Below are 23,263 nucleotides of genomic sequence, written 5' to 3'. Positions count from 1 at the left end.
CCTCTCGCAGTCCTGAAGGCAACAGTCTGGGGTCTTAAATCCCTTATTCTTGCATTTCTTATTGACAAACGGTCAAGGTCTCCCGCAGCAGTGACAAGCAAGGATATTTTAACTGGCAATATTGACAGAGACAATTTATAGTCTATTGTGCAAAGGCAGCTGCTGAGCATTCATACCCTGCCACCTTCTTGACATTCCTGACTATTTTTGATAGCTATTTTTAACAAAGGGTGTTTAACAGGAATACCTTCACATTTAAAAAAACAGGTTAATGCAGTTAAGCATAAATGGTTCCATCATGTTTTGAAGCCCTTCTCTGTCCCCTTCCCCTTTCCTTGCTGCTGTACGGGGGGCTCATGGATACAGCCGATGCTCAAGCGTCCTGCCAGCTGCCCACTCTGTGGTCAGAGAGCTGGGGAGACACAGTCTTGTAGGGCTACACCATGTTTTATTAAATGATTAGTTTTAGCAGGTAAAGCACGTCCAGGCACAAAACTTAACCTGGTCACGGCGGGCCGTGAGTGAGTCTCATGACAGCAGTATCGGTAGATACGGCGCTGCCTGGACAGACGCCCCTCACCACCTTAGAAAAGTGGTCACGGACCAAAGCAGGTTTGCAAACCAGCCCACAGGCTTCAAGCTGTCATGACATCACTTTTCACCCACCAACTGACTCTTTGTCTATCTTCTTTTTTTTTTTTCTAAATAAAATTTCATGGCAGTAAGTGTCGATACTGTGTTTGTCCACGTTACGGTCTGGACAGGATGGAGCAGAACGTCTTCCCAGTGGCTGAGCCGTGGGTGGGAGAGGGCCACAGGCTGCTTCCCCCCGGGAACGGTGCTGCGCGGACGGCTCGGTGCCTCGGTCCCAGCGCAGCGCTTGCGGGGCGCAGCACAGCCCTGCGGCGGCCGGGCGCCCTGCCCGTGCCGGGAGCCCCCCGGGGCGTCCCCAGCAGAAAGAACCGGCACGAAATCAGAGCGACTTACGGGCAGCCGCCGACCTCCGCTCTCGCTAGGGTTCCCCAGTCTCTCGTTACGCCTGCAGGGAGGCTCGGCTCGCGCGCGGGGGAGTTTTTGGCGCGCCTGTGATTGACAAGGCCATGATGTCCTGTCGGGGGGCTGTGTTTCATTAATAAAATTATTCTAGGAAATGGCAGTGAGATAGCTCCCTAGCGAAGAGCTGCTAAACCGAAAGTGCCTTTCAAGCACCGGGATGCTGGTCCCTCCGGATCCCCTTTCCTTCTAACATCCATCGGTAATTCCTCGTGGGAAAGCAGAGACGTTTCGCTCTGCTCCTGCGCTCCTCTCCCGGTCTCTCACCCGGAGTATCTCAGCAATGCCGCGAGGCTGGTATGCCCTGGGCGGGTAAGAGCAGCCTACGGCGGCAGAGCGTACGCCTGCCGTTTTCCCTCTACTTGCAGCTGTCTGGGGAGAGGATCCACGAAAGAGGTAAGAGCAGATAAATCGGAGAAGCCAGAACTTTTGCCAGGTGACCTGTTAAAGCCTCAGGAGGACTTGCTCCCACTCCAAAGCAACCAGTCCTGTTCTGCTCATTAGAAAAATTCTTAATCAATAACAGTGCGGCTCAGTATGTCATTTCTGTCCCTTACCTTTCCCTTATATTTGTTGGTTTTTTTTTTCTGTTTTTCCTGCCTAGGTCTAATTTACTTGGGAAATGCCAAGGCTGTTAAGCCATCTGGAGCTGGAAGTGTTGTGAACCGATTCCAACATGGAGCGCTGGGACTCGCTGGGATTACTGATTATCACACTCAACTATAATGTGACTGTTGTGGGTAAGGAATTTTAAAAATCACTTTTTTTTTCCTGCTTTGTATCCCAGAGCCACCCTATCTGATAGCTGACTTTCTTTTGTTGCTATCAGTCTAACTGAGATCCTTAAAGTAAGAAATAATTAGTCAGGTGTGTGATATATGAATGGTTAATATAATTCTGTTCTTACTAAATAGATTTCTATTTCTTTGATGGATATTTTCTGAACTTTATGATAAAAAATTCTAGCAAAATTTTCAAATGTGGCTCTTCTTGACTCCTGAGTTTCTTGTCAGCTGGTATGGACCAGGTGAAAATACATAGTAATAATGTTTTATTTATATCACATAAAGTGAACACTAAAATGTACGCAACAGCTTTAGGGATGAATTAAATAGTTTAGGAAAGAGGACAACCCTTTCTTTACAGGAAGTAGTTTGTCATTAATTACCCTTGCTTTTCATTCTTCATTTTTATAAGTCAACAAAGTTCACGTGCATTTTAAAAAAAAATGCATTTCTGTTTTTCCTCAGCTAATGATGGCCTACTTCATTGCTCTTGGAGTTTTTTCTTTCTTTCTTTCTTTTTTCTTTCCTTTTTTTTTTTTTTGTTTTTTTTGGTTTTTTTTGTTTTTTATGTTTAATAAGATAATGTTCCTCTTTCACTGGCTACTTTGAGCAAGGTGTGATGCAGAGAAAAGCTTCCAATAGCTTTGAATTGGGGCTGTTCTGGTCGAGTCTCGGAGAGCTGCTGCAGGCTGCAGGGAGCAGCCTGCAACGTCGCAGCGGGTTCAGGAACGGGGCTTCCTCTCTTGCATCTAGTTGAGACTGAGCCATTGGGGAAGGTGATGTGCAGAGGCCTTAGCTCTAAAATGTACATCAGACTACTTCTTAAGGAGCCATTGATTTTTCTTCAGCGGCACTCCCTCTTGTACAGCGTCTAATTAAAAATTGATGGTGAAATAGCACAGTTTGAGCTTAATTAACTAACGTGCTTCAAACAATTGGAAATCCTATCAAGGAAAAGGTCCTTGCTAACAAAATATGAAACATTATTTACTATAGCTGACTGATTTTGTAAAGTTGATGGTGTTTTCCATCAACCTAGACTATGCCAAAAAGAGGGGAATAACAGAGCCTGTGTACCAAAATAAAAGAATTTGAAAAATACAGTAAAACCACCACTAAAGTTCAGGCAATTACAGATAAAATGGAAAAGTCTCAATTTATTTATGGGTAGATAATACACCATTTTGTCAGTAACGGGAAGTTTTTATCATGGTATCTGAAATAGTTCATATATCCTTATCTCTTCCCAGTTGAAATTTTACGACTTCAGAGGGTAGTTTTACTAGCCCATTCCCATAATCTATTAGCCACAAATGATTTACATGGGGCATTTGAGTGTTTAATGCAATAGTGGATATCAGACAAATGTTGCGCAAATAGTTAAATATTTAAGGTTTACACTAACTATGGAGAAGTAGCTTTATGACAAACAGAAAAGAACATTGTCCAAAACAATGCCTATAAATATCATCTAGTTTTTACAGACTAACTGTTTGGGCATTTTGATTTTTTAAAAGCCTTGGAATGTGTATTGGTGCTGTTTCATAGACTGTCTGCCCTAAAAACTTTGTGTGCATCTCAGACATGCAATCACTGCTAATGACTTAGGGTTACGATGCATAGGGTAGCAATGACTAATTTTTTTTCACTGTTATTGGTTTGATGGAATAAGGATAAGGCCTGATCCTCCTCACTGAAGTGGATGAGTCTGAGCTTTACCTAAAGCAATTATATGAAACAATTCAGGGAAAGACAAATGTAAACTTTGTAAAAACTTTGCTAATTAACATCTGTTAACTAGTTCATTAGTATATCCCAATCTAGACAGAATAGAGATATTTTCTTGGCCATAGTTAGTCTTGCATTAGATTTTATGGTTGAATAAGGTCAAGAACAAATACTACATCATGGAACAACCTTTTGTATCTACTAGCTTCCTACTGTGCTAACTGATTTATATTAAAATAGGACAGAATTGAGGTGTAGAGACATGAAACTAACAGTAAGGAAGAACTGTAAGTGAAATGGGATTATTCACTCAACTCTTAAGTCATTTTACCAGATTTGGACATGTACAGCGTGTTTTAGTGAGGCTGAGGTTTTGTTTGGCATGGTTTACTGTATGTCAGACTCCTACACTGCCACATCTAGATGAAAGTTATGGAATGTGTTAGCTAACACATTTTCACACAAGCTTCAGTCTCAGTCAAAACAAAGCCAAAGAGGAGGTTTTAGAGGAGGAAAATGATTACAGATGCCGTTTTTTCAAATATCTGGCTTACAGAGAGTGGCTCTGTCACATGCCTCTCGTTAGGATGAGTTCTTTCTCAGCCCTCTGACTCTTTTTCTTACCTTTTGTTCTCTTCTAGGAAAGATCTGGCTGATATTAATAATTCTGCTGAGACTGGCAGTGGTTGTGCTAGCAGGCTATCCACTCTACCAAGACGAGCAGGAACGCTTCATCTGCAACACCCTGCAGCCTGGGTGCTCCAATGTTTGCTATGACTTATTCTCTCCCATATCTCAATTTAGATTCTGGCTCATTCAGACTGTGGCTATCCTGCTGCCTTATGCTGCTTTCAGCATTTACGTTTTGCACAAGGTAGCCATGCACATTGTCAGCATGCATTGGTCGATACATGGACGCAAAGGCACTAAGAGTTTGCCTAGCCCTGAAGACCAGAAGAAACGCTGTGCAAGTGCTGTTGTCAACAGACTAAAGTGTGATGCAGACAACTTGAAGGTCCTTAATTTTTCTGAGGCATATACTGTTCATCTTTCTTTTAGGACACTAATTGAGGCTGCCTTTGGAGTTGGACAGTATTATCTGTTTGGATTTTTTGTTCCTGAGCGCTTTTCCTGCTACCATTCCCCTTGCACAAGCACGGTTGATTGCTATATTTCCCGGCCCACTGAGAAATCCATAATGATGATTTTCATCTGGGGAGTGAGTAGCCTGTCCTTCCTGCTCAGCCTTGTTGATCTTGTCTGTGCTCTTCAGAGAATGACAGCAAGGAACCAACAGAAGAAGCTCCACGTAGAGGATACACACATTTTAGATCTGCCTCCAGGACAGCATGATAGCTCTCCCCTAGCTCAACAGCAAGACCACCCAGTACCAAATGACAGCCAGAGCAGTGACGGCTCCTGCTCGCTTCTCTCTGAAGAGGAAGAAGAGTCTGTTCTTCATCCTGAAGTAGTCTCTCAGCAAACTGCCAGCACTAATCTTAACAGCAACAGCAATAAACCCTGTGTATCAAGAGGTCTTACTGCTAATCAAGACAGCACTGAAGAACCCTTGTGTGCCACTGACCTGCAAGACACTGTGTGCAGGCAAGTGAGACCCGGGTTTCAGCAAGGCTTCATTCAAGACACTGCCCTGACTTTGAGACCTCAGATTAAGTCTCACCTTGGAGTTTCCTCCTCTGTAGCTCAGAGCAAACTTTCAGGACATTATATTTCAGCTGACCTAAAAAATGCTGATGCACAATCAAATTATAGCAGTACTAGTTGCCTGAGGTCAAAAAAATCAGAATGGGTATAGAGCACTGAGAGAACACTACATCGGGAGCCTGCCATGAGACGTTCATCACTGAGGAGGTCTTGGAGATCAGCTGGACACCTCAACTGAGGCTATGCTGCAGAGACACGTTACTTTGCTGTGTTTGGCTAACTGAAGGAAGATGAAAAGCAAAACTCGATTGAGGAGGAAACAAAATCTCTGAGAAGAGCTTGAAGAACACTACTTTACAGGAATTGTTCTCTGGAAAATGTAACAGCTTTATGTTCTTCTGAGTGTGAGTGACCTTATAAAGCAGTGGACTGCCACTGATTTTTAACATGTTTTTTTTTCAGGAGTATATATATGAACTTGTTTGCTCTGACCTAACTTTATTCCAACAATTGAGCTTAAGAAAGGCTTGACTTTTAAATACAGCTGTACATTGCGTCTTTTCATAAAGTTAATTAATCTCTTCATATTAAACTCTCTAAGCCCCTTCAGAAGCAAATGTTTTCTAGCAAAGTGTTGATGTGCAAACAAGGCTTGAATATTACTGATCTTTGGGGCTTTAAGGCTGTGTCTGTACTATAGTTAGCAATACCAAGGCAGCTCCTCTTCTCTGGCCCAGAGGTCAACTGTTATGGTCTGACCTTGTCTGAGCTATTCAACTCTGCTGGCCTCCAAAACAGGGTGGCTGCATCTAATCTATTCGTTGGGAATGGTCCTGTGCTAGGAGTTACTCAGAAGAGAGCTGGCAGGTAGGGCTGGAGGTGTGCTGGGGCTGCTCGAGCAATGTACAGCGTAGGGGACTGCGATCCAGTGCTCAGGCCCCAGCACTACTTGCTATTTCTGGTACTGGTGCAGATGTGCTACTGGAATGTCTAGAAAGCATTGCATGCCTCTGTCTGAAACAAGTACTCTAGGCTCTCATTTTCAGCAGGGCAGATGATTCATCTGACCTATTTCAGCCATCTCTTAAGCTAGGATGAGTCACTCTGGATATTTCTCCCACAGTGTGATTATCTCAGGCCTGAGCTGAGGGAGGGTTGTTTCTACCCCAGGAGAAGGATACAGCAGCAATATCTATACAAAAGCACTCTCCTTTGTTTGGTAAACTTCTGATGCTAATCATTCAAAAATATGTTTAAACGGAGCAAATCATGGCTGATTTTGTTATTGTCATGCCTTGTTCTTTTCTTCTGCTTTAATTCTGCTGTATTTACATAAGCGTGGCCTGGTGCTGAGGCACAGCAATGGGTGGGCTGGGTTCACTCTTAGCTACACGTCAGACGGGGCTGAAGATACCTGCAGGTCATCAGATATGGAGGAGTGCGGACTCTGAGGAAATGTACTTGTTATAGTGCCAGTTACAAAACTGATCATTCAGGGGCTGCAAGAGCTGGTGGTGTAGGCACTGCTTGGAGCTGAAGTAGCTCCTGCTCCATTTAGACCTATGCAGAGGAAAAAAACAGACACAGATCCAGTCCTGCCCCTATTCTGCCTTATAACGTGTTTCTTTAATGACTTTATGGCTGGCTGGCTCTTCTGTGCAGCATATCAAGGGAAAATAGCTTCCGCATCCTCCCTTTTCACTCCTACGGATGCACAAGTCTCAGAGACAGGTCAGTGCATAACATCCAAGTATCATTTCTCCCAAATAGAAGATAAGTAATAGCACTTAATTATCCCACATCTTCTGCATCACCTCAAAAACTGGGAAGTTTAGTAGATGGGCAGAACTGCTATGTGGGACTGGAGGCAGAATTTCCGTCTCCATGTAACGTACTTGGAGATCCTCAGGTATGCTGCAGAGGTTTTTAATTACTACATTATAAGTAATGTTTTCCTTCTTATTAGCTATGCTTGTTTCTTTTATCCTGCACGCTTGTTGTATGTTTTGTCATTTCCAGGGTAGGAGCCTCATTAATTATTAAACTTATCATAGAGAGAAAAATATTAAATATTTAAACTCTTCAGCTTCCAAAGCCTCTTTAATGGAGACTGTGCTGATAATACTTACTGTCACAAAATATTGCAACAATGAAACCTTTTATAATTCACTTTATCTTCTCAGCTGTGAGAAGGAATGCAAAGAACAAATGTGGATTCAGTATATCCTGTGCATCCCTCAAACTGAGATATCTATATTCCTATAAATAGGACAGGATAAATAATACATGTGTTGTGGCTGGATGCAATTCGCTTATTTATGTCTCCAGCTAGACAGCTTTTAATGACTCAGGAGTCTCCTTTTAAATCAAGCTGATCCTGCTTGTGTCTGGAATAGACAGCTAAATTAGTGAACTTCTTCCTTATTCTGTTTGTGGTTTATTGTTGCGAGATTTTGGTCTTTGCTCGTAATACGGTCCCTTCGCTGCAGACCCGGCTGCTCTCTGGACTGTATCCTCTTCGACTCAGTATGGAGTCAGCATCATGAGCATATAACAGATTTATAAAAACTCCTACTAAGAGCAGGATTTTACAGTCATCTTGGTATAGGGGGAATAGACATTTATGGCATCATTAACCTGTTCCTCAGGAAATGTCGGTGAATCTCTTTTATAACTATTTCCAAGTCCCATATATTAAATTATAAAGATGGAATTTGGGGAACGGGGTAAATCTACTAGAAAGATAAGACCAAGGGAAGACGTACAGAAGTGTTTGGGCTATATCTGAGCTCTCATGGCTGAAGGAAATCGGAAATGATGGTTGGGAGGAACATAAGCAGCAAGGAGGGGGACACAGGAAAGCAAATCTGTTTGAAAGAAAAAAACAAGATGGCAATCATACATAATTTTTCCTTCTATTCAGTATCACTGAATGCTAAGATAAGGCAATATGAAGATGCGTATTCGATCCATATATCCTGGAAAGAGTGAGTAAAAGAAGTAATAGATTTGCTTTAGGAATGGAGCAGAGAGGTAGCAAGATTTTCTGCTGTTTAAGCAAAGCTCTAGTCTTTTAAAGTTCTGAACATGACCTTGTAATTCCTTCCAAAGCAGATTTCATACTCAGAAGAATGTCGCAAAAGCTACTTGTTAAGCTTGCCAATATGTTTTAAAATCTTCTCTTAAATCTTCTTTAAATCTTAATCCAGTTACTTCAGAAAAAGCATTTCTGAAGATGGGCTGAAAACACAATACTCTTAATGCTGCCCTCCAGAAGCTTGACTGCCCTCACTGAGGACGGGGTTACTCAACCACTTGCACCCTTACGGAGCAACACATAAGCTATATTTATCACTCATCAAGTCTTCTATGCTACTGGACATAAGACAATGCAGAAATGAATTTGAGCTCCTGGGAAATAAGAATTGGAACTGATCAGGAAATCCATGATTCTCCCAGTAGGAAATAAAGCTTTATTTAGAAAATTCTAAAATAGCTCAATAAATTTTTTTGTTGGTATCTTTAACTGAAATATAGCATTTGCTAAGAAAGTATCTGATAGGCTGCTGGAGCCCAGACCTTGCAATTTCTGTGTTTCTGTGCATTAAAATCAAGACTCTTTGGGAGCTTCGGCAGTACCAGCATGATTTCAGAAAAAAATAAGTTAAATACTTCTAATTTTTTTACCCCTAGATAAAAAAGATTTTAAAACATTCTTCTGAACAAAAGGTTTATTTTTTTTGTTTTAATTTGGAATATATGTTTTTTAATATTGAAAAAGAAGCCAAAGCCAAATTTCAATCACTTATAATTACTTTCTCCTCTCTCCAGTAGAGACACACTCTAGGTTGTATCTCTTTGATTTGCTCTCATCAGCATAACAGAAAGCTGTGACTCTATTCTCTTGTGAAATATACTGCAGACAGGTGTCTGGGGAATGCATAATTTCCTACTAACAGCAGTTGTTCTCCATGAATCTCTCAAATTAGGAAAAGTATTAAAACTGAAGTTAACTATGTATAGCTATCTTTAGTGTATTTTTTCAAGTTATTAAAATTATCTATCCCTGTGTGATACTTCATTATTGCAGTGCTTATCTTTCTAGAAGAGATCATTAAAGAGGATATTAATTGTACACTTTTATTTTAATGTCACGATTACAATGAAGAAAAGATAAATTATTACTGCTTGTAATGTTTTAGGATAATAAAAAAATGCATCTACAAAATTATGAAGGTCGAGTAGTTGAAATAGCTCTTCTTTGACTTCTGTCTTTTGTAGTATTTTTAATAGCTTGATATTCAAATGATAGAGGAGTAATTTTATAATGTACTGCTCTTACACTGTAATTGAGTTGTTAAAATGTTCTGCAAGTTATATGGTCTCTGTTCAAAGTCGTAACATGAACTCTTGGTCTATGATGCACAGAAGTGCTGGAAAATGAGTGTAGCAATGTGAAAATCTGATTAGAAAGTACGAATTGGATCTTTACATTTAAAATAATCCAGCATCCATGTAGCTAGATTACAGTCATAGTCTAGTTCACTAGCTTTTGCCCTTCCTTCACCCACTCCCACTTCTATGTCTTCCACTTGGGTTTGACAGACGGGCTGTCTCTGGCCATCCCTGCAGCTATGATTTAACTACCTAAGTACGCATCTAGTGCTAACTCAAAGGACCATTTTCTGTTCCTTTGCCATTCACAACATGTCCTGATTCACTGAATCAAGACAGCAGTGGACTAAGCTTTTTTTTAAACTTGGAATTTATGTATAGTGCCTTCAAGAAAGATGGAAGATTTGAGGTCAGCAATCAGAAGCAAGTCCTTCCATTTCTTATTTTCCTATGTGCATATCATTTATTTTGCCTGTGGGACTTTAAGCACCTCACACTAGAGCATGTTTAGGGATTTTTCTATTGCTGAACACATTGCCTTTGGCCTTTGGAAAGATGCAGAAGACTTTGACAGATCAGAATGAACTTTTGCGTTGTCCTCTGTGATTGCCGACCTTAGCTTGGTACTGGAGTTGAGCAGCGTTCTTCCTTTTTTAGGAAAGACCAGGGTAAGATGCTCTTAGAGCTCTACCAGGCTTGTTAAGCAATTCCTTCCTTATCCTCCCAGCCTAGACACCACTCCTGCTCATTTCTCTAAAAGTCAGTGTGACTGATTCTTACCTCTAACAGACAATATAAAGCCCAATTACACAGTTATTTCTGGAATCTGCTTTTTCCTAAGGCTCTGTGGTATCTATGAAGGGCTAGAAGAAATGTCATCCAAGGCAGATGAGTGACAGAAATATTAGCTAACAAATTCCAGCTTTTCTTTTGCTTCAGCAAGCCTCTTTCTGAAACACTTTACTGAAATATAAACATAGAATATCTATAACACAGCTTACTAAATTTGATGCATTGATAGGCATCTTTTTGCATTGATTCAGTGGGGACTTTCATACATGCCTTGACAGGATCTTGACAGGGTCCTGATTTTAAATGACTGGGGAATATCAAAGAGTTTGCATTTCAGCCGCACTCCTCCAGCACTCAGAATTGATCCCAAGAAGCATAAAACTATATGAAATTCAAAAGATGACCCTAACTTAGGGAATGATCTAGGCATGGATTTTCTTGTAACGAAGACGGGGGCTGTAACACTCACACCTTATGGTCCGCAGTAAAGTGAAACACACAGCTACATTAACTTAATTCCATCTAAAATTTTTAGTCTACAGCTATATGGACAGTGCACATTTTCAGATAACTGGGAAATTATCCCCCGAATTAATACAAATTATCTGTCTGTCAGACATATTTCCTGACAGCTGGCCAAAAATATTGACAAGCTTTAGAACAACAATGTCATGCTTCCTCTTTAGTTAGCACTTTGTATGTCACCAGAAGTCCTTAAAATGATTGACTTAGATCCAGCAGCTGACATTTCATTAGCCCTCAGGACAGTATTTCTCTCACAAAAAAAAAAAAAAAAAAAAAAGAAAGAAAGAAAAGAAAGAGAGAGAGAGATATGCTGAAATTATCCAAGCAGTAGTTTTATTTCTGTGTGCAAGATTCCTTAAATATTCCAGCCTGACTCAGTGCATTTTACCTTTTGAAAAGTTCAGCTAGCATGAACCAAAGATCCTAAGAAGTGAAGAGACAGGTCTGGATTCAGCAAAGTATTAGGCTCTTCGCTTCTATTCAAATACCTGTTGCTATCAGTGGTAATACCTCTTGCTAGGACAGACCCCAGTTCCTATTCAGAACGAAGCTGGGCACCATATCATTTTAGATATTGCCCTGTACTGCTTTGGACACTAAATTCAATCTAAATTTTGGGTTGCTTTTGGAGCACATTTGCAGTTCTTGTAAGAACAGGCTAGTTGGGGCACCAAAAGACAGATCTCAGGGCTCCCCAGTCCCTGCAGAGACACCTGCTGCATCTCTGCCGGCAGCTTGCAGCCCTGCTGATGACACAGACTGAACACAGAGTACTTCTGCTGTCTAATGATAAATTAGTATTTTAGTTAACACAAATCCTGAGCTATAGGAGTAGGTTGAAAAACTTTTGCAAAATGAAGGCCAGCTTGCAAAACAGTGTTTTAGTAGATACATAATATAATTGCATGCACATCTGGAAAGTTAATGCTAGGTGACACTTGTCTGCACCTCAGATTCTGCAGGAATCTTCCTTGAAATTGGACTATATAAAGAAAATTATGAAGTAGACACCTCAGTCAGCTCCTCACAGAAAACTTCACCTATGCTTGCAGTGAGGACTGGCCTCCCTTGGCTGAGTCTTCCCTGCAGTCTGGCACATGGCCATATAACGAGCAAATCAGTGTTTGCCGGAATTGCTTTGTACAAAGAAGGTGCTAGTGAGTGTCATGTTTTTCCAATTTTGTGTAGTAAAAGAAGTGTTGACAAGTACTTCTCTCTAGTCTGGCCACCTGGATACCAGGTGGGGTTTGCTTGGAGCAAGAGGCTGAGTTTTTCCACTATATGTGGCTGCATCCCCATATGGGGCTGGCCAGCTGCTGGCTCATGTTTCAAAAGACTGTGAGGTACAGTCTGCACCACCTAACCTCAGGAACCCCATCTTGTGCAAAATGGGACGAGGTGCTCTGGCTCAGCCCATATCCATATATGCCCTATCCACTTCCCAGCTCTGCCAGCCCTTTCCAGCTTCATCACCAGCCAGCCTCTGTCTACCTCATTCATACCAAGCCCATTTTCCAGAAGGAATCTTAGCACCTTCCGTTGCTGTTAGCTTCTCAGGATCTTATCCCAACATCTTCTGAGAAGCTAATGGAGGCAGGAAGCTTGGCACGAGGAATGCTTTCTGTTCATCCAGGAATCACTGCTACAAGTCAGAAACCAGGCTTGCAGGGTCCTTGCTGCTGGCACTCTGTGGGATAGTCCTGCCAAAATGACTAACGTAAAACAGGGTGTCCACAGTTTGTTCCAATTTTCTTCCTCTCCTTCAGAGTGAAATCTGTAAAGTGCATGTGTGGCCCTGACATATTTGGAGAGAGCGCAATGCTGCAGGCTGCCTTGGGAATATATCCAGCTCTGCTAGACCCAGGGTGCTGGCACAGGGTAGATCGCTTTGTACAGAAGATTTGTTGGCAGTTGTGATGATGCAAGTAATTAAGAGTTAGCCAAGGCCTACTGCTGCCTATGAATTCTCAGAATCACAGGGACATGTATCTGGCTGCACAAAATAATTGGTTTTTCAGGCATTTATACTGTTCTTGTCCTTTCCCTGTTCCTCTCCCACTGTGTCCTACTCTTCTTGCAGAAGCAGAAAGGTCTGTGTCTTAGCACCCGTTGCGTTCACTGAAGCCCAGGCTGTTATTTTGGAGAAAGGGGCATCTGCTTGTATGCCAGTACCTGGCACTTTGAAGCGAATGCCACCAGGAGGGGTGGTAGTGATGATGAAATGTAGCTTTGTTCACAGAGAAGTGTAAGGAAGAGTAGTTCTGCTTGAAATCATGGGAGTTCTGCCAATCTGGGGGTGACTTATGTTAGCTTAATTGGCCAGGCTCCTATCTGAAAGAAAAAACTTCACAAGAAGTTTTAGACATATTTTAGACTGTTTATACAAGCTCAAGCACAGGCCAGTTAGCCTGACTGTTGGAAACCCTTACTGACAACAGGGCTGGAAGCACTAGAGATTTTTGCAGGCTCATTTACGGGTTTTCCCATTAGACTATGAGTTCCCTTTGCTGTTATGGCCATGTGAGTTGTCCAAGTGCCTGGGCAGGCAGCTCTTGATTGCTCTGGAGCCTGATCTGAATGAACAGAGGGAGCTTTGTCCTTCTTTCAAAGATGTAAGCATTACTGGGTCCAAAAACATAGTGGTGCCGTCAGTCTGAAGAAGAGTTGGAAGACTAGGAAGACTTTTCCTTACTTTGACTACCTTCCATAAAATTTCTGTCTGGCTCACTGTCCAGTGCCAAGTTTCCTTAAACCCTAGCACAAGTCAGGAGACAGGGCCCCATCTGTCAAACGCCTACTGATGGCAGTAAGGAATGGAGAATTTGTGGGTGTTTTTTTGGCAAACGCAAGCACTTCCTCTTGGCTGACAGTCCTGCATGAGTAAGGACAGGAAGGTGTTTTATTCTGGAAAATACTAAAGATTTTTGACCTTTTCCTTGAATAGCCCAGGTAGCAATATGACATATACCTTATCTGTTGTCTTGAAACTCTGCGAAATGGCTGTGCTTTCTGCCCAGGCACTCACTACCGGCCTGCATGATGTCCCTGAGTGTTTGCCACCTTCGACGATTTGGAAACAGGCCCACAAGTTCCTTCCAGGAGCACTGAGGCCACAGGCATAAATGCTCTTTATCGCTTCAGTTTTGGAGGTGGACAGAAAAAAATCGGTTTAGTATAGACATTCAGAAAATTGAGTCTACTGGGATAGAAGCTGACCTTCAAAAAAAGGCAACAAGAACATATGTAGAGGAAGTTTTATAGCCCACAGAGCTTCACCCAAGCCAGGTGCCTGGTCCAGGTCACACCCCAGGTCCCTCTGCCCCATGCCATAAGGTGCTGGTGAACAGTGGCTAGGCTCAAGAAGAGCTTTTCTGCGGGGGAGAAGGCTGTATCCACACCACATGCTAGCACTAGCTAGGACAGTTCTCAGACAGTGCTTGCAAATGCCAGACCTGGGTACTGGGCTTCCTTTCCTCATAATTCTTGCCTTTTATCAGTATTTAGCTAGCTCAGTTAATAAACTGAGTGGATGTCTCTGAGAATATTAGACTGAATCAGGTTAATGTTTCATTTGAACACGTTTGCTGCTCTCTAGAGGAACTAATGGAACTTGCATGGATAAAGATCTATCATTACGCACTATAAGCCAACCTAGTTTGGATAAATGAGTATACAGAAAACCAAAAAGAAACGAAGCAAACCAAAACAAATGATAGCCTCCCTAGTGTTGCCAGGAAATGAAGTAGCAGCAAAATAAATCTTAAAGTATAAAATAAAGATCCTCACAGAAGTTAATATCATGCAAAAAGAGGCAGAAGATAGTACCTGGATATCATCATAGATGAGGAGGCCACCAAAAGAGGTGATAATAAAATAACCTCTTTCCTGCAAATTATAATGGCACCAATCAAAAGTCCTGTCAAGAATACCTCCTCCCAGACCCTTAGCGGACAATGTGCAGGTTGTTTTTGAGCGGGCCACATAGTTCAGCACCAGTGACCAAGAAACTGCTCTATTGGCAATCCAAGCTAGAAGCTGCACCAAGAACAGTGTGTAAAGATATAATAGAACAGAGAAGAAGGTGTAAAATTTGAGAAAGCTGCAATTAAAGAATATAGCACTGAGAAAATACTGAAATCTTGCAGTAGTGAAGCAAATCACATAAAAAAAATCTCTCATCAGGGCTAAGTTCAAAATTAAGTCAGCTAAATTTAGGTGCCTACTTGCGAGCTTATCGACCAGAGTGGAGGCAACAGATTCAAACCCCAGCTGGTCGTTGCCTCAGTTACGCTCTGTCTGGGAAATGGAGTTAAGGCCCACAAGCTCCTTCAGAGTGAGCTGACTCACCTTGCAGGACCCACTGGTTGCATTACTAAAACTCCACTTACTGCAACAGGAGTTTAGCTTAGCTGTACAAAACCATATTTAAACACTTACTTGCATTTAGATGTCTTAATCTTGAGTTGATCATCTTGAGCCTTTAACGAAACATAGTACTAACAGAAAAAAAGAATATATCAAAAGATATTTTCATATCAAAATATCAAGAATTACTTAAGAATCAAGAATGCCTGGAGATGTACTACTATAAAGGATGTTATCAGTCTCCAAATGGGGAATTTTTTTCAGTTCAGTGGAAAAGACAGTGAAAGCAAAGTCAGGAGAATATTACTACCATTGACCTGGAATATCATGTATCAAACATTTTCACAGTAGAATTGTTTAGGAAAAGAGCAGTGAATGAAAAAACAAAACCACAGTGGTCATACATTTCATAGACTTCAAAAAGGCATCTTGCAAGCTTCCACCACAACACCCTGAAAACTTATGAATTGCCCCCTCAGTCCCAAGTCAATCATTACTTCAAAAGGCAAGATATTCAGAGGTGGACATACTGCATTTTATGAGACATTAAACCAAAGTTTGTGACCACTACTTGGAAATTATGGACAGTGGGACTTTCTTAAAAGTAGTTTCTCCTACCTTTATCAAAGATAGAATATAATATCACCTACTGTAAAATAATATAACCCTTTTCTTCCAAGAGGCCACCATTATCTATATAATACTAAAAACAATATAAAAATTTTCCATAATTTAGGATGAAAGCAATATAGAGCACATGAAAGTTGCACTACAAACACTATTTACTTTAAAATTCCACAGATTTTTTGCTGTTGGCTTTTGAATCTCACAGAAAATTCACCCCTGAATAATTCTCCCCTGAATAACTCTCTAAAAAGTTCTTTTAAGACATGCAGAAATATATACTTTTTTGTTCTCATCAACCCTATTTTTCCCAGGAGAAATTATGTTTGAAAGCACTGCATAAATTCATGAGTTAAACCCTGATTCAGAAAAGCACTCTTATTCAGGAAAACATTTAAGCATAGGCTTACTTTAAGCATCTTTTAAAATCTCACGGAAATCAATAGGACTTTGGCATGCACTTTAACAGTCCTTACCACCCTACATGCTTATGATCCAATTCTATTCAAGAAAGCAATCAAGCACAAGTTTCTGAATCAGGATCTAAAGGTACTCTGTAAAAACCATTTCTATTCCAAGCTCTGCTAATAAATTAGGGTTTTTTGTGATTTTTTTTTCATTAAGAGTGTATAACGTGAATGTGCCTTGCTTCATTTTAAGCTGCAAAGGCCTATTTTATATACTGCTTGTTAAATCAGATTCTAATGATTCTTCCCTTCATGTAAATCTTTCCTCTCATTCATGGATTGTATTTAAATTCTGCTCAGCTTGCATTCATGATGCCTTGTCACTGATTTGCATAGCTCTGATGCATTTGCCCCGGTTGCACCCCTCACTCACTTTGGCTTGAGAACATAGAAACCATAAATAACTCTTTAGCTGCTAAAAACAACACACACAATTCGTGTACACTAATGAGCTAGAGGATGGCAGCAACGAAGCTCCTTGTGGGTCTCGGTGGTTTCCTGATCTGGTGATTCCTAGTGCACTGCTCTATACGCTGGAAAAAGATGGTTTTCCTAATTGTTATAGCCGAAATATCACTCTTGGAATTTTGTAAAAAAAAAAAAAAAAAAAAAAAAAAAAAAAAAAAAAAGAGAGAGAATTTGGACTTAGAGCTCTAATTGCATTTCCTGCCCAGCAGGTTTGGAGGAAGCCGAAGTAGTGTGGTTGCTGATCTCTCTTGCTCTGGCGTGCAGTGGTGTGCAGCTCCAGATGGCAGCAACGTACAGGAGCACACGCCGCGCTAAAGCTGCAAGGGCCCCAGGAAACTGCCCCCCTCCCCTTCAGGAAACTTAGCTTTACTTTTACTCCTATCCTGCATTTGGACACAGAGCCAGTCCTTCTTTGCTTACATTAACCAAAGTGCTACCTTCTCTGATTCATATCTGAATAGACCATTTCAGCTGCTGAAAAATGATGAGATTATCGTGATTAACAGATATTTTGAGACAAAACAGTTCCTACAGCATAAAAATGCTAATTTTTTGTTTGTTTCAGTTTCAGGGGATGTAAAAAATGGCTTGGTCAAGCCATTTTGCATCATGGCAAAAATGAAATGGAATTGTCGTGGAAAGGACCCCCCCTGCCCCCTTTTTTCTTTCTTTCTTTCTTTTTCTGAAACACATCATCAAAAAAGTCAGGCTATGTCCAAATGAAATATCCCAACTTTCTGCTCTGTAGTAGATTGGGTCTGAATTATAACTGGCCCATGCCTCTCTGACTAAATTTCAGTTTTGCTGGGAAAGCAGCGGTTGCGCCCGGCACCCGGCTCCCTCCCTTTGCCGCTCCCCGGGGGGCACTGCCCTTGCGACACCACTGGCAAGAGGGGGGGAAAGTTGCAAGGGTTTAAGCCGTGGATTTGGGGACACACAGCGTTTTGGCTAGAAAGAAGAAATTTGAGAAAGACGCTGGCTGCAGGCCACTGAGGAAACGGCGATTGGTGACACGCAGAATGAGGGGGGACCCGCGAGAGGGGTGACACAAAAGGGGGACGGCCCCGCAGAAACCGGGGGGGGGCCTGGAGCCGAGGCCCAGGCGGAGCGAGCCCCGGGTGCCCCCCTGCCCGGCCGCACCGCGGGCGCCTGCCCGGCCCGGCCCAGCCCGCTGGAGCCGAAATTCCCGGTTTCCTCCGGCTGAGGGCACTGCTGGATGCTCCGCGGCGCCGCCAGGCCCCGGCCCCGGCCCCGGCCCCGGCCCCGGCCCCGGTCCCGGCCCCGGCCCCGGCCCCGGCCCCGGCCCAGCTCGCGGCCCCCGCGCAGCCCCGGCGGGCTGCTTCTGCACAGCGATTCCTATCACAGGCAGGTTATTTACTAGCACTTTTGGCCTGATACAGCTAGGAAACCGCTATAAATAGTCTTTTCCACAATTGTGTTAAGAGAATGGGAAGAATGTGTCATTTTTCTTCTTCTTCTTTTTTTTTTTTTTATTTATTTTTTTTTAAGATGATGCATCATTAGCCCTTCGGTATACTTAACAGACTGAGTTTGATAAGCCTCAGGTGATGGCCACAGGCTGCTCTGCTTCTTTTCAATTAACTCCATCAAATCTCATTGTGTTCTTAAGTTTTGTGAGCCTGGTATTATTGCAATTTTTGTCTTCCAAGAAGAAATTCAACTATGAATTCACTCATGAATATAAAGTATTCTGAGATCATAGATAAGAGACGTGTAAGAGTGGAAAAGTATTAGCTCAGCCTTCAAAGAGCTTGACTCAGCATTTGACTTTAGGAACTAGTTTCTGAAGTGATTTGACCATCCTTAGTCACCTTAGGTTATGGCTCCACATTTTAATACTAGACGCTAGTTATTTCTGTAGTACTATAGCATTCATTTCTCATGTGTGATCCTTTCTGCTGAACTAGTGAAATTCAGATACCTGATTACAGTAATGATGGGCATTTATAAAAGCCTAAGTAAATAGAGCTGTCTGAACATTTGTAATTGAGTTCTCTTGAAAATTGCCTAGAAAATCATGACCATATGCAGACAGTCTGCCCTGCTTAATATTTCTTCCTTGGACTGTCTTCTGTATATCACTTTTCTTGTTCTTCTCAGGGTCATTCTGTCCCTTTCAAGGTGATCTTTGTTACCAAAGCTCTTTAATTCTAGGCAGACGTGTGCTACCTTTTCTCTTCCACCCAGTTTTGGTGTGCAGGGCAGAAAGAGAGGGAGTGGGGTCAGGACGAGGAAAGGGATCATTCCACCCTTGCTCCCTGCTAGGAACAGAGGGCTTCTGGGCTGGATATGGGGCAAGGAGACGTGTGCTCTGTGAAACACAGGCCATGCAGAAAGCAGGGGGCAGCAGCAAGGCATGCTCTGGGCATATTGTAGCAGGTGCTTTGGAAACTGTTTTTGATTCCAAAAGCTGGTTTAACTGGGCCACATTGACCTTTCTTCTAGCATGATTTTGAATGGAGGTGAGCTTGCACTCCAAGATTGTCTTTCTTTTGTCTTTTTTGAACATTTGTTCACCATTGCATTGTTTTCCCCCATGACAGATGATTTGTGTGTGCCATTAAAAGTTCTATGTCTTTATTGGTAACTTACTATGCAGGCTAGCCTTGGCTTTGCAGCTCATACAGTGTTCATGAAAAAAAGTGTGCTGAACATGGGCACTGGAGTCAGTGACATCTTGCCTATATTGAAGTTTTGACACTTACTTCAAAGTGGACCTGGATTTCACCCAAGAACTCTGGTATTCCTTTCTGAGCTGCAGATTCCTTTCCAAATGTGGGCATTCTGCTTTGGCTTTCAGTACTGATTTCCTCTCGTGGAAAACTTGATTTTCCTACACATCAGCTTCAGGTGTCCAGCAAGGCATCTGAACTCAGGCTCTCGAGCTTTGGTGAAGCACGCTGAAGAGAGTGTGAAATTACCCCCTTGTCTCAGTGTTACTCACCTATATTTTTGGGGCCTTTTTAGGATTGGCCATGCACATTGGACTAACTTTTTAAGAGGGGAGCACCACAATACTTTGTTTTTCAAATATTGTTTCAGAAAGAAAGCAAAAACACTCCTTGTGTACCAATCTTGGCCTTCATATGTCTTTTATTGCAGGAACTATAAAAAGTTTCCCAGAACGTCTGGCTACATTCACATTATTTCCAGGTATAAGAATTTCCCAATTCCACCTCATCCAAATTCCCTTCCTTCCCATGACAATCGTAATTATCAAAGCTTCAGGCATTACCCTGTGTAAGAGAAACTTGGTTGCAGGACACTGCCATGCAGCTCTAAGGCAAGCAGCACAAGGGCCCAGGGGCAGGATCACTCCTGAGTGCCTTTAGCACACCTGGACTGCTCTGCCTCATTTTAAAAAGCCCACAGGCAGCTGGGACAGCTCCTTAGGAGGCTGCAGGATTATTCAGTCATTAAAGCAGGAGGAGAATAGTGCATGGGATTTCCTTTTGAAGCAGGAAGACATAAAGCAGGAAAGGGTCCCAGAAAGAAGTAGCATTGTAAAGATATGTTAGTTAAGGGAGAAGGAAAAAGACCCAACTTGTGTTTCTCTGCTAACTTAAGTCACTCTCCTGAATGGAGCAATCAGACCTTTCTATTAGCCTAAAGAGGCTGTTAGTTGCCTTGTATCTGGCTTTCAAAATGTTGCTATACAAGATGTGCTATGGAGATGCGTAAGAGATGGTAGAGATTGCCCGTCCCTCTGCCCCTGCCCATGGCAGGCCCGTGCCTGCGCAGGGCTGCACAGGCCATGCTCGGCGGGTCTGTCCCCATCTGCTGTTATGCTTTCAGTAGTTCTCTGGTAACTTTAAGTAGCATGTAATATCATCAGACCTTGCAAGTTAATATATAACTCCTGCCACCTCATCATTTTGAGTGTGTGTGCGTGCGTGCACGTGTGTATGTGTCTTCATAGCACATCTATCTTTGAAGTCTGATAAAGTGCATTATAATAATGTGAAAAAGTGAAGTTCAATTTAAGTATAGGTTTTTATTTCTTGTATACCTAAATGTTTTTTTTGACCTGTTTTAAAAAAAATCTTTACTTGCAAATTAACTTCTCTAGTAGTTTCCCAAGTTTTAGGTTTCTAGTGACTTATATTTTGTCTAATCTTTATGTGTTTAATCTCTACACTATTGCTTAGTCATTTCCAAGTGCAAAAGCAGGCATCTTGCTAACCTTGTTAGTTCTGAGACAGCTTTTCTGATTAAGTTCACCTAGAGCACCTCTTAGTTGATTCCTGGATAAGTTAAGCCACAGAACTGCTTCCTATCATTTTATTAAAAATGCTCTTAGCAACCTGTACTAGCAGTCTGGAAGAGTGGAAGAGACCTATCTAAAAATTTGCACAGAATAGTTTTGGCTCGGAGTGTGTTTTTTTTGTTTTTGGTTTTTTTTTTCCTTCCTTGCTAGAATCCACTGGAAGGGAAGGAACACAGATGTTATCTGGCGAGTGATTGTGCTTCCGTATGTAGTACTTCCCTAGCAGGAAGAAAACTTCTACCTTAGCGCCACAGAGGCAAAGAAAATTGTCACATTGATTTAAGTATTGCAATACCTGCATTGTTGGAAACATTGCTTTTAACAGTGTAACTTACCTAAAGGAAAATATTAGTCCAGAAAAGGCCTGATCAATTTGTACATACATCAATATTGTAATTCTGGTCAAATGGTATAAAAATAAGCACTAAGCATAACTCAGTGGAACATATGACAAGTTAAAATATTTTTCCTTCCTAAGAGCTGAAGAAATCGGTGTTTTCAATTCTTCCTTTTCATAATCCTGGTAACTTTGTAGAAGTGGAATCTATTAAGTTATGGGAACTTGGAAAGGGCCACCAATAGTCCAGTTGGTGCTCAATGGAAGAAAGTTTTTCCCACAAATAATGATTGATATCTGTGTCATTAGTAGGGTAGCTGCCCATCTCTTACTCTGATTGACAGGTTAATAAGGGACCTGGGGCTAACACACAACCTAACCAATTGCTTTTAAATTATTGCTAATTTGACAGAGTATAAGCAGAAAGCATAAAAAAATGGACTAAAGTATTGTCTAATGCAGGTTTTACTTCTGGTATTCTGAGTAATTCCATTTCAGGAAACAGACTAAAATTTAGTTAAGTTTTTTTTTTTTTTTTTTTTGTACAGATTTTTTAAAGAAAATCTTGTAGTTGTTCTTTGGTTCAATTAGGAGCAAAAGAGAAGGGAGTTTTGTAATGCAATTGTCCTGTAAAGGAAAATGTTTTAAATTGGGGAGATTATGTGAGCAGACCACCTGTAGGGCATTCATAGCTCTTTTCTATAATGCTTCAAGCCATGCCTTGCTGCCTGCAGTCTGGCTAACAATGCAGGGAAAAGCTGTTTAAAAGGCTGTTCTCCCTTTTCCCTCTGGTGTTCACTAACTGTTACAAGTCTTCCTCTTAAAAAAAAAAAAAAAAAAAAAAAAAAAAAAAGTCCCACGTCCCTTTAATTGAAGAACTTTAAGGCTCCATGGTGGCCAATTGGTCTGCAACAAGAGGAACCAGGCAGCAGGGAAAGAAACTTCAGACTATACATCACGTTTGGTGAAGAGAAAAGATCAAAGTTTTCCCAAACTCAAAAGAAACCAAGTTCCCTACAGATTAACCCTATTCATTTAGCTCCTCTTAAAGGAATGATGTTCTGAGCCACTGGGCAGACAGGTAAAAAGTTCAACAATTGCCAAAGCATTCTTCTGCTAATTCAACAGCCTTCTGCTCAAATAAATTAGCTTAGTCCTGACAGAAGAACAATACCTTTTCTCTTGAAAAAAGGACCATATTTGATATACAAAAGTTAAGTATGGAAGGTTAAGATGTTAGTTTAATCTGTTAAGGAGAGACTGATCTAACAAATTTCACTCACTGCTCCACTGTAAAGCGTGAATCTACAAATTGAAGACATGAGCCTTTTACACTTCAGCAGTATGCATCCCTGGAAAGACAGGTGCTTAGAAAAGCACTGACAACAGATAGAAGTGTGTTTGTGCTCCTAAAACAACATCCATTTTAAAAAGGATACCTAACAACCCATTTAATAAAGGATACTTAACAGCCTATGTGAGATGACTCTTTTGTACAGGTTCAGCTTAAAGACACAGTCATCGTTTAAAATGCACAAAGCAGAGAACTATGGTAAAGCACCTCCCAGTTTTGGCAACTTTTGCAGACTGACTTGTTGAAGACTTGTTTTCCTTATGTCTATAAATCTCACTACTTTAATGTACAGTAAACAGCCAGCTATGCTAGTGACTGGAACACACAGTTCAGAGTTTGTATCTGTCAGCACTAGAAGCAACTAATGACACAGCAGCTGGAATAACGAGGGCAGGAGGAGGGGAAAGCTTGAAAAAG

General features: G+C 41.6%; 1 protein-coding gene across 1 annotated transcript; it reads left to right on the top strand.

The window, feature by feature from the left end:
- Window positions 1-1,729: 1,729 nt before the first annotated feature.
- Window positions 1,730-5,382, top strand: GJD4 (gap junction protein delta 4). The gene is made up of 2 exons (XM_062567677.1): window positions 1,730-1,793; window positions 4,208-5,382. Exons 1-2 carry the CDS (start codon window positions 1,730-1,732, stop codon window positions 5,380-5,382), a joined length of 1,239 nt encoding a protein of 412 aa, XP_062423661.1.
- Window positions 5,383-23,263: the final 17,881 nt, after the last annotated feature.

This window comes from Rhea pennata, chromosome 2, assembly GCF_028389875.1.
Source record: "Rhea pennata isolate bPtePen1 chromosome 2, bPtePen1.pri, whole genome shotgun sequence".
Taxonomy (NCBI): Eukaryota; Metazoa; Chordata; class Aves; order Rheiformes; family Rheidae; genus Rhea; species Rhea pennata.
The sequence above is the reverse complement of the archived record's forward strand: the minus strand, read 5'-3'. Positions and strand labels throughout refer to the sequence as shown.